General features: G+C 48.7%; 1 protein-coding gene across 1 annotated transcript; it reads left to right on the top strand.

Annotated features, from left to right (window-relative positions):
* The first annotated feature begins 4,282 nt into the window (after nt 1-4,282).
* Nucleotides 4,283-11,316, top strand: LOC131397262 (sialic acid-binding Ig-like lectin 8). Its single transcript, XM_058530030.1, has 8 exons — nt 4,283-4,724; nt 4,932-5,210; nt 5,440-5,487; nt 6,428-6,685; nt 7,333-7,429; nt 7,769-7,853; nt 10,459-10,466; nt 11,145-11,316. Exons 1-8 carry the CDS (start codon nt 4,283-4,285, stop codon nt 11,314-11,316), a joined length of 1,389 nt encoding a protein of 462 aa, XP_058386013.1.
* Nucleotides 11,317-11,722: the final 406 nt, after the last annotated feature.

Raw genomic sequence — 11,722 nt, 5'->3', positions numbered from 1 at the left:
TTCCTGGAGTTTATGTGACCACAGAAACCATCCAACTCAATGTCTCCTATGAGTGTGGGGGCAGGACTCTCAGCACCCTGAGTGCAGTAGGGAATCCAAAGAGAGTTCAGGGCTTGGGATATTCAGAGCCTGGTTCCTGAGGACCAGGAGGGGGACCAGTCTGGTCCTGAGGACCAGCATGAGGAGGAGGAAAGAGAGATTCCAGAATCCATCTTCTTTGCTGTTTTTGTGTCTCTAGAAGGGGAGAGGACCAACACTCAATCCACCTTTCACTATTGAAGAGGAAACTGTTACATATCAGTCCAGATAGTCCATTCCCATGGACATCATTCCTTTCAAGAACATAGTAGATGTAAGAAAGAATCTTTTTTCTCTGAGACTAGTTTGTTAGTGGGGTCACTGCCACTTCATAGCAGAACTGGATTCCTACGATCACATGATGAGAAGGATGAGGTCATACATGGGATGTCCTCACTCCCCCACAGTCAGATTTCTTCCCACAAACCTTCCAGATCAAACCATAGTGAACTCCAGAGGTCCACTGAAATTCCCTCAGATATCACAAGATGAAGGCTTGGGGGCCAAGGGATTGGAGAGTCAGAAACACGTATTCATTGGATAGAAGACAGGTAGGTCTTGGAACCCAGAGCTTCTCTGGGAAAGGGAGACTCCAAGAACCGACTTTTATGCTGTAAATGTCTCTCTAGTCAATGGATTATAAACGATTTCATGTGAATTCTTTGCCCTCGGGAAAATATAGGGGCTTTAATATAGGAGAAATTTGAATTCAACCTTGGTTTCTCCACATACTGAGGTGGTGACTACTGGAAATTGTATCACTCTACCTCTCTGTGTCTTAGTTTCCTGCTCTGTCAAGTGGGTAAATAAAAAGCCCCATCTCACAAGGTTGTTATGAAACACAGAAAGCACTGTGTACAGGTTTTTGTATGAGGTGTGCATTCATTGTGTGCTGGTTCCTTACCCTTTGAAAATGCGAGTTCCTGCTGGCAACTTATCCTGATGCTACAAGTGCCAAGTACCATCATGTATTAAATGATCACAGGACATTTCAATAAAAGGAACTAAAATTTCACCAGCAAAATCCAAACCAGGAAAAGAGTAAAACATCACACTGTACACAAGTACATGGGCTAAAGTGGAAATAATTAGAAGTTTATAGTGTGGCACTGAAAATTTCCTGGCTCTGAAGTGTTACCTCTTCTCAAGAAGCAGGAATCAAGAGGGAGAACTTGGACAGTTTCACTCCTAGTTTTGCTTTGGGATCTTTCAGACAGGCACAATGGAATGGTGGTGGTGACTGGGGCTGTACGTCTGATCCCTCAAGTCTCTCTATGTAGCATATCTCTCTCCATCAGTGTCTCATGGATTCCTTACACAGATGTCCAGGAATCCATGAGGCAGGAGTGGAAGCTGCAAAGCCTTCTTAATGTCTGAGCCATATGAGTGTCAGAACATCTCGTCCTCCACATTTTTTTGTCAAACAGTCATGAACCCAATCCAGGTTCAAGAGGAGGTGACAATAATAGCAAACTCCATCTTTTAATGAGAGGAGTGCCATGTTTGTATAAAGGAGGGGAGGAATTGTTTGGAGGTGTCTTTGGAGACTAGTTCCTACAGCTACTCACCTGTTTGAGTGTCTGCTGCCTCCTCTAACCGAGGAGGGGATCACCCCTCTCTGTCACGGATGTTGGGATAATGAAATGGGAACAGATATGTAAATGGACAGCACAGATCCTTCACCTATCATGCCCTTGGACGGGCGACAACAGTCTCACATTGTCCATAGGACATTCCTCAGGGTCGACACGGAGTAGAAACAGAGGTCTTTTCCTCCCGTGAGTCCCTCCTCCCAGGTAGACGTGAGCCCTGCCCAGAATATCTGACATCTTGACACTCCTGACTCCAGACATAAGGTCCTTGTGCTGTGTGATCAGGCCACTCCACAGAGCTGCAGACATCTCAAGTCAGAACTCAGCTCTGAATCAGGACCACGGACAGCACCATAGCAGTTTCCTGGGAATCCTCAAGAGCCAAGTAAATCCTGGGCAGAGGGAGCATCCTTTATGTGCAGTGACCTGATACCTTCTGGGGCAGAGGTGCAGTTGGTCACAAACAGAGCACATAACTTGGTGACTGGCAGAGGATCTCCACCACAGTGGGGGAGTGAGTGGGATTGAGAACATGATACTTGAGAGTCTAGGAATTTCCAGGATACTAGGATCACCTGTGGAATTCACATCCCTTGTAACTGCCTGAGCGTCCACTCCACATCTACTTGGTGCATTCCTCCCTGAGACTTCACATTCCAGTCCAGAAGAGCAAGAGCACCTCCCTCCCCAGCCTGTGATCCCCCCTCATAGCCACCTACACTATGGCTCTGGAATTGTCAGGTAACCTGTGTGTCTCCCAACCAGACATTGGCTTCTTCAAATGCAAGGGCTCGATCTGTCATATTCACCCCTTCACTGGAAAACTGAATTCAGAGTGTACATGGTTGATGAATGAATGAATAACTAAACGAATGAAAATCCCCCTCTCACCTCATGGGAACAGTTGAGAATTCTTCCTACTCACATTAACATAAGCTTCCCATCTCCCAGCCAGTGAAACCTGGGCAGACAAAGATTGATGAAGTGGGTCCCGGTGCAGACAATTGTGCATAAGACAGAGTGCCTATGTGATTTGGCCAATTCACTTGCACACTCTTGACCTGAGTGTCTTCTTCTTCAAATTGGAGAAGTGGGGCTAGAAGGCCCCACAGCTCTGATGGCCTGTGGATCTTAGGTTCCTCTTTCACACAGTTACATTCTCTGTTGGTTTCCCCATGCCTCCCTTTCCCATTCTTCTGTCTTTCTTTGCAAATTGGGGACCATGGGAAACAGAATGGGCATGGCCAATCCCTTCTCACAAAAGATGCTGTAACTGCCTTTGCAGGGAGAGAGCGAGTGGCCAGGACATGAGGGCCCAGGATAGGGATTGGGCTGCAGGCTGAGATTACAGCTGAAAATGCAGGAACTGGTAATGGTGTGGGAGTGTCTATGCAGGCTCCAACCCTGTACCTTCCTTCTCCATGATCACAGCACTGACTCTCCTCCAGGTTTTCTGGAAGAGTTCTGAGAAGGGAAAAATATGGGCCTGGCGGATTCATGAAATTGAATAGAAGAAAACGGATTGTAATTTTTCCTATGTATATAAAGTCTTAACAAACATGTGTGAAGCCATAGTATTAAAGGCAGCATGCTTGACCATAAAACTACAGAGAAAACCAAGGAAACAATTGGCATTACAGTGAGCCTGGGGCTCTTTTGGTCAAATGGGGTTTGGGGATTGGCGGGGATGAGGGGGAGGTCCTGGGTGCTCCCAATGTTCTATCTCTTGGGGGTGTTCATTTTGTGAAAAATCACTCACTTGTTCTTTGGGGGGCACTTCTCTGTATGTGTCTTATGTTTTCCTTAAAAAAGTGTCTCAAGAATAGAGACATGGGTCTGAGGAGGCACCACTTCCCAGGATCCCACCACTTCCTCCCAGCCCCTACCGTACAGTTAAAAATAACCTTCAGTGAATTCAGGTGTGTGTCTCTTCCCTCATGAAATCCTCACCATTCCTGAGGGTGGATGACCCCCAGGCTAATGTTACTCACTCTGTGTCTCCTGCACTTGTCTCCATGTCTTCTCATCACAGAGAGGTTCTGGTGCAGGAACACCTATTGTCACCCCACTGGACAGTGAGTCTCAGGATGGTGTCCAGGTCTGGTGTGTGACCTAGTGAGCATAGAGACGATGCCCACCATGTGGATGCTGAGGGGCTGAGGACCGTCGGCCTTCCTCATCATCTGCGTCCCTGAGTCCCACCTCTGGCTGGACCAACCACCACAGACATCTACATCCTGTGAGTCAGTAGGTTTGACCAGAAGGGACGTATTTCTCTTTGCAGAAAAGGACCCTCCAAGGGGAAGTGCATCCATAGGGAGGCAGGAGATGGGGCTCAGGCCCTGAAAGGAGTGTGAATTTGGGTGAGGTTCTCACCCTCCCTGGACAAAGGTCCCAGGAGTGGACGTGGGAGGTGGATGGTTGACTCCAAGGGGTGTCCCGGTCCCAAAAGTGACTGGGTCTGAAGTTCCTCCTCTGAGCAGGGTCACTGTTCTGACGTCACTCTCATCTTCCTGTTGGAGCCTCCTCTAAATCTGCAACTTTTAGTTCGTGAGACAGAACCCTGAGAAACAGACTTTCCCTGGCAGTACCTGGCACCGCCAACCCCAGACATGCTGCTGCTGCTGCTTCTGGCCCTTCTCTGGTGGAGGGAGGGGGCCGAGGGCCAGGGGAGACCCAGGAAAAATTACAAGGATTACAAACTGCAAGTGCAGGGGTTGGTGACGGTGCAGGAGGGTCTGTGTGTACGGATGCCCTGCTCCTTCTCCTACCCCCAGGATGGCTGGAATGGGTCTACTCCAGCTCATGGATACTGGTTCCAGGAAGGAGCCAATACAGACCGAGATCTTCCAGTGGCCACAAGCAACCCTGATCAAAAAGTGCGGGAGGAGACCCAGGCCCGATTTCACCTCTTTGGACACCCTCTGACCCACAACTGCTCCCTGGACATCAGAGATGCCAAGAGGAGGGACAATGGAAGATATTTTTTTCGGGTGAAAAGAGGAAATACAAAATATGATTGCAAATTTAACCTTGTCTCCGTGCATGTGTCGGGTAAGGAGTGGACTCCAGGAGAGGCCACAGGGGAAGGACATGGGGGTTCCAGGGCAGGCCTGGGATAAGACCGCACTTCAGGGAGGTATTGAGGGTACAGCATATTGGAGTTTAGAGAGAGGACCTGGACCAAAGTCTGAGGCTTCTCTCATGGCGGTACCTCAGACCCTACTTCCTGATCCCTGTGTCTCCCTGTCTCCTCACCAGCCTTGACCCGCACACCCCTCATTGTCACCCCGGGGACCCTAGAGTCCAGCCGCACGAGGAACCTGACCTACTCTGTGTCCTGGGCCTGTGAGCAGGGCATACCCCCCATATTCTCCTGGACGTCAGCTGCCCTCACCTCCCTGGGCCCCAGGAACCACCTCTCCTCCGTGCTCACCCTCACCCCACGCCCCCAGGACCATGGCACCAACCTCACCTGTCAGGTGAAGTTACCTGCAGCTGTTGTGACTGTGGAAAGGACCATCCACCTCAACGTGTCCTGTGAGCGCTGGGCCAAAACAGCCAGTACCCTATTGGTGTCCTAGGGCAGTGGGGATAGAGGTGTCAGGACCTCGGACACCAGTGTGAGGTGCTAGAATCCAGACTGGGAGGGGGATCAGGAGGATGCCCAACTCCACCCTTGCCTCATTTATGCAGCTCCTGATGATGGGGGCCCATGTCCACCCAGCCCTCACCACTGATGCCGGGCCACCATGTCTTTCTGTCCCAGACTCTCCACAGAACTTGACCATCACTGTCTTCCTAGGAAACAGCACAGGTAGGAACAAGGCCCCTCCTGAGCTGTAGGGAGCAGGGCCTCTGCCAGTTCAGGGCTGGGCCATGTCCCTGCCTCAACCTGGACTCACCCTGGTGACCAGAGACCCTCTTGTGGTTGAACCCAGTGGTCCTTCCCATTCTCAGCCCCCATGGACGCAGTGAATAGCTGTCCCCATCAGCCCTCACTCCCCTCAGACATCTCTACCCTTCTCAGCTGCACAAGGAGAATAGAAAAACATTCACAGGGTAGATCCCACCTCTTGATGCCCCTTATCATCTGTCTTCTGATGACTCTTTTCAGCCTTGTCTTTTAATTTTTCCTAACAATTGTTTATTTAAGTACTGTTGAAAGGTAATGTATTTGCATGAACAAAAATTCAAAATGTAAGACAGAGTCTGTCCTTTTGATGCCCAGTTCCCTACTGGGAAGTGACCACTGTCCACAGGCTGCTCTGAGCCTTGGTTTGTTCACCCAAAGTATCTTAGGGGTCATTTGATATCAGTAGTACAGACTGTCCTCATTCTTCTCCTTGACTGTGTTGTATTCCATGGCCTGGATGGATTCTGATTTGTCTGCATCTTCTGTTAATGGAAAAATCAAGGCATTTGTTTTATTCCAGCAGTTCTAGCTAGAAACAGAAACACTGCAATGACACAATCTTGTGTCTCCTTTCACAAGTGTGTTTGTGTGTATCTGTAGGATAGTTCATAAAAAGAAAATAGAGCTGCTTCGTATGTTCTATGCAACTTTGCGAGATAACGCCAAGTTGCTCTGCATGGAGGGTAGACAAGGTTGCATTCCCACCAGTGAAGGGTGAAAGTGTGTGTTTTCCTGCACTTCAACTTATATCTGTGTGTCCATCCTGTTTAGCCTCCTTCTGCATCCTTCCACTTTGTCTCCATTTCTTTGTCTCTCTGACCCTCTGTCTCTTCTTCTCCAGCACCCACAACCCTGAAGAATGGGTCATGTCTTTCAGTCCTGGAGGGCCAGTCTCTGATCCTGGTCTGTGTGGTCGACAGCAACCCCCCTGCCAGGCTGAGCTGGGCCCACAGGAATCAGACCCTGAGCCCCTCACAGCCCTCAAACCCTGGGGTCCTGGAGCTGCCCCAGGTGGAGTCAGGGCATGAAGGCAAATTCACCTGCCAAGCTCAGCACCCTCGGGGCTCCCTGCGTGTCTCCCTGAGCCTCTCTCTGCAGAGTGAGTATACTGGTGGATGGGGGAGGGGCTGGAGGAGGAGGACAGCACCCACCCTACCCCACAGTCCAGCAAGCAGCCCCCTGAGCTTCAGAGGGGAGCTCATCTCTGTTCTGTGTTGAGTTGTGAGGCCAGGAAATTCCCTGGGACTCAGAGGGTCACTGTCGTCTTCCTGCTGGGACAGGGCTGTGGGGTGGGGCGAGGGCTGGAGGGGGAGCCAGAGAAGGAAGTGGGTCTTGGAGGAGAGGGGTTTGAGCCTGGACAGGTGTGTTGGGGGACACAAGGTCCCTGCTTTGCAGAGCCAGGTTGTTTGGGCTGGTGAGGCACTTCCCAGGGGCCCAAAATTTAAGGAGAAGTGAAAAAAAACTCAGCAATCAAGAGAAATAATATGCAATCCTCTGTTAAAACATAAAGGAGTGCAAAATAAATGCCACAATGAACAAAACATCAACGTTTTAAATCAAGACAGGCTGCACCCGAGCTGCTGTATGCCTCACTCTCTTCACCTTCACCCCTGCCCCTACCCCACCATGTCTCCATTTTTGCACCTGGCAAAGGGGCCTGAACACAGAAGTGTGGGGTCCTACAGGGAGTGGGAGAAGAGACCAAGTTCTCAGAAGGGAATCACCAATAACCCAATCTGTCTGCAGGAAAAGCATGGCCTTTATCAGGAGTGGCACTGGGGGCCGTGGGGGGAGCAGGTGCTACAGCCTTGCTCTTCCTGTCATTCTGTGTCATCGTCATCATGTGAGCGGGGACCTGGGGAGGGAGGGAGAGCCCTGGGGTGGGAAGGGCAGGCAACCACGGATCCCTGAAGCCAGAGCTGGGGGACTGGGTGGGTCCAGTGCCTGAATCAAGGGCAGGAAGGAGGTCCCTAGCATCCGGGTGAGTCTGTCACAAACCCCGGGCCCCACTGTCCAGGAGAGGGGAGCCTGTGTTCTCAAACTTGGGGTCTCTGAGACGGGACCACCCCTCTCCCACCTCAGTCACCCCTCCAGCCACTTAAGAGAGAACAGAAGAAGGGTCAGTCTGCCCACTGCACCCTGAGCTGTTCCGACTGAAAGGCTCTCTGATCTTTTCACTCAGAGTGAGGTCCCGCAGGAAGAAAGCAGGAAGGCCAGTGAGCGTGGGGGACGTGGACGTGGAAGATGCAAAACCTGTCATGAGATCAGTCTCTCAGGTGAGTGACCTGGGCGTCTCCCCATCTGGAATTTTGCCTGCATCCGTCCCCCAGGATGGCCTCCTGGCTTGCTCCACTCAGCATGGACAAGGTTGCTCTCCTCATCTCCTTCTCCTCCTCCCCTCAAGTCAGATCCCCATCTTGCTGACAGCAAGACAGCCCCTTCTCTTTCCTTCAGGCCAGGCAGGGAGGAGTCACCTTCTCTCTATCCTCCCTTTCTTCTGCTACAGCCAAAAATTCACCACATCTTGTCAATTTTTCTTCCTAAGAACAGCTAGAACCAATCTCCCTCCCTTCATCTTGAAGCCGAGGCTTCAGGATCTCTTTCCTGGACCCCTCATCTCCCTGCCTCTCATCTCCCTTGCCCTACACAGAGCCATCATCTAAAAGCCATCATTGCCCAGTTCCTCTGCATTTGAACTTCTGTTTGCCCCCTATCATCTAGAGAAGAGGCCGGCAAAGTTTTCTACAAAGGGCCAGAGAGTAAATATTTTTGGCTTTATGGGCTGTTGAGTCTCTGTTGCAGCCCCTCAACTCTGCTGTTGCAGCATGAAAGCAGCCTCAGATCAGAGGGAAATGAGTAAGCGTGGCTGTGTTCCAACAAAGCTTTACTTACAAACATAGGCAGTGGACCTGATTTGACCCAGGGCTGTATGTAGTTTACTGGCCTCTGACCTAAAGAATAAAGCCCCAACTCCCCACCTGCAGCCCTGCATACTCTGGCCTCTCAGCACCTACCTCTCCAGAAGGGCCAGGGTTAGGGTGAGGAGAGTGAGGCACTCGCCTCAGATTCAAAACTTAGACAGGTGCCCACAATATCGGTAATCAAGATAATACTTGAATGCGATATTTTTAAAAAATCAAAATTAGCAAAAAAAATCCATGATGAGCAAAATATCAAAAGTCTAAATATAGTTGGATCAGCAGACTGAAGATACTTAATAATTATTTAAGATCATAACTGGATCACCAGAAATTGTCACACATGGCAGCATTCTCATCTGAAAATGAGAGAGTCAGAGAAGTAGATTTTGAAAATATTCTCTCTGCGTTTGCTTCCAGAAAGCCAGGAAAGCAAAATTATAATAAATTGTGATTTGGGTACACATAAAATCTTTAAACTTAAAATGATGTTTTAATATACAACACTTTTCAAGTTTTCAATCATTTTTCAATTATTGCAACGTTCTGCAAAAAATGAGCATTAAAAATACATAAAAACATGTATATCTTTGGGGCACACGTTTCTTCTTCTGCCTCAGACTACAATTTGTTCAGAAGGGCACTCTTACTAATCCTGAGTTATTTACATTTTTCATATTTTTTTCTCCATGTGCATTTTCTGTTTTTTGCTTTCATTTTGATTTTTAAAATGTTGCAATCAAATTTTATTTAGGTGGCCGGTCCGTGGTGGAGTGATTAAGTTCGGTGTGCTCCACTTCGGCGGCTCGGATTTGCAGGTTCAGATCCTGGGCGTGGACATACACCACTTGTCAACCACATTGTGGCAGCGTCCCACATATAAAATAGAGGGAGACTGGCACAGATGTAAGCTTAGGGTGGATCTTCCTCAGGAAAAAAAAATGTTTTTATCTCAATTACTGAGGTTTTTGGCTCCCCTTTTTATTTTGCATTTTGGGCAAATGCCTCACTTGCCTCACCCTGATCCCAGCTCCACTGTCCAGTCCACTTCCTCCACTGCCCCCACCTCCCACTCTACTCCATCCACACTGGACTTTTCATCATCATCAACCAGAACAAGGGTTTTTGTGCCTCTGGGTCTTTTCATGGAATCTTCCTCCCTCCTCTAATGCTCTTCCCTCCCCATTTGGTTGGAGAGCAACCAGCAATGAGGCTACCAGCTATGTTGATGGACCTGGAAAAGTGTGATATCTTGTAATTAAGTAAAGAAGGGCTTTCATTTAGGGAAGCCATGCATCTGGCTCACCTGCTGCTGCAGAGAGTTGGGGATTGAAGATGATCGTTTGGATTCACTAGCAGAGTCACTGGTGTTCTTGATAACAGCAGCCTCGGGAAGCGGTTGTGTGTGTGTATGAATCTTAATTTGAACAATCAAGAGAGAATGGGAGGAGCACAAACATCAACAATTCTGTTGAAGTGTTCTCTTGTCAAGAGAAGCAGCAAAGAACGATGCTCCCCAGGCTGCACCTGTCACTCTCCTTTCTGTGAGTCTGTATTAGATTCTTGTTGCTGCTGTAATGAATTATTACAAATTTAGTGGCTTCCAGCAAAGTAAATATATTATCTTACAGTTCTGGAGGTCACAAGTCCAAAATGGGTTTCACTGGGCTAAAATGAAGGCATTGGTAGGTGCAGCTGAATGCCTTTTGGATGCTCCAGGGGAAAACGCATTTTCTTGCCTTTTCAAGCCTCTAGAAGGCGCCTGCATCCCTTGGTTCCTGGTTCCTTCCTCCGTCTTCAAGGCCACAGAGAATCTTCAAATCTCTCTGCCTCCTTCTTTCACTTGTCAAGACCCTTGTGATTACATTGGGCTCTCCCAAATAACCCAGGAGGATTGCCCCATCTCGATATGTTTAACTTAACCTCTTCTGCAAAGTCCCTTTTGCCGTGTAAGGTAACACAGTCACAGGTTCCAGGGGATTAGGGAGTGGGCATCTTTGGGGGTCTGTTATTCTGCCTACCACAGGGACATAATTTCTTTGACTGACCTGCTCTCCCATCAAACTGTGAGCTTCCCAAGGGCAGGTCCCATGCCTGAATCAAGGTCCTATAATCCTCTCTCAATTACCCAGTTTCTGTCCATCACTTCATAATGCACAACTAGATATTTATTTGTTTAACTTATTGTTTTTGCCTCCCTCAGTTAAAGAGTAAGCATCAACAGGTCAAAGTTTGTGTCTGCCATGTCCATCACAGTATATCCAGCACTTAGCTCAGGGCCTCACGCATGGGGGACCTCAGGTTTTAGGGTCAGAAAGAACAGAATTGGATCCTGGTTTCACCAGGGACTTTGAGCATGTTACTTACTGGGTTCAACCTCGGTTTTCATATCTATAAAGTGGATACAATAATAAAGTCTTCCTTGTGGGGTTGTTATGGGAAGTTAATGAGATTAGCCAGCACCGAATAAGGTGCTCACTGTGTATTAAATATTCTCGAAAAGCATGAATGAAGGAGTTCTCCACAAAAATGTGTGTGGGATGAATGGAAATGGGAATTCATGTGTTTCTCTCCTGGACACTCTCTGCCTTATCCTGACCCTGCTGTTCCGCTCTCACTCTCTTCTCTCCCTCCACTCAGGGGTCCTCTGATTGAATCCCGGGCAGACAGCCTCCCAGTCCACCCTCCCCCAGATGTGGCTGCCCCCTGCCCAGGGGAGGAAGAAGAACACCATTATGCATCTCTCACCTTTCGTGGGATGAAGCCTCAGGACCCACAGGAACAGAAGTCCACAGGGAGTGAGTACTGCTAGATCAAGATCCATAAGTGAGAAATTGAAAAGATTCAAATCTTGCTTGAGGGATTACAGCCCCCTTGGGGCAAAGAAAAATCCAGGGCTCATTCCTGTATGGTTAAAATCCCTCTAAATAGTGTAAAGAACACAGGCCTTGGAAATAAAGAGTTTTAATTCAAATCCACACTCTGCCCCTTTACTAAGTAAGTGACAGACCAACTCCTACCTCTCTGAGCCTTCTGAGAGAGGATAGCCCTGCTGAAACCTTGATTTTGGTCTTCCAGGCTCCACAAATGTGAGAGAGTAAATTTCTAGTCTTTAAGGCCACCTAGTTTTTGGTAATTTGTCACAGCAGCCCTGGGGAACTAATATCTTCGCTCAGCATCTTCTGTGCATCCATTCCTCACTTGTCCTGTCTCATGTG

The sequence above is a fragment of the Diceros bicornis genome, chromosome 34 (assembly GCF_020826845.1).
Source record: "Diceros bicornis minor isolate mBicDic1 chromosome 34, mDicBic1.mat.cur, whole genome shotgun sequence".
Taxonomy (NCBI): Eukaryota; Metazoa; Chordata; class Mammalia; order Perissodactyla; family Rhinocerotidae; genus Diceros; species Diceros bicornis.
The sequence above is the reverse complement of the archived record's forward strand: the minus strand, read 5'-3'. Positions and strand labels throughout refer to the sequence as shown.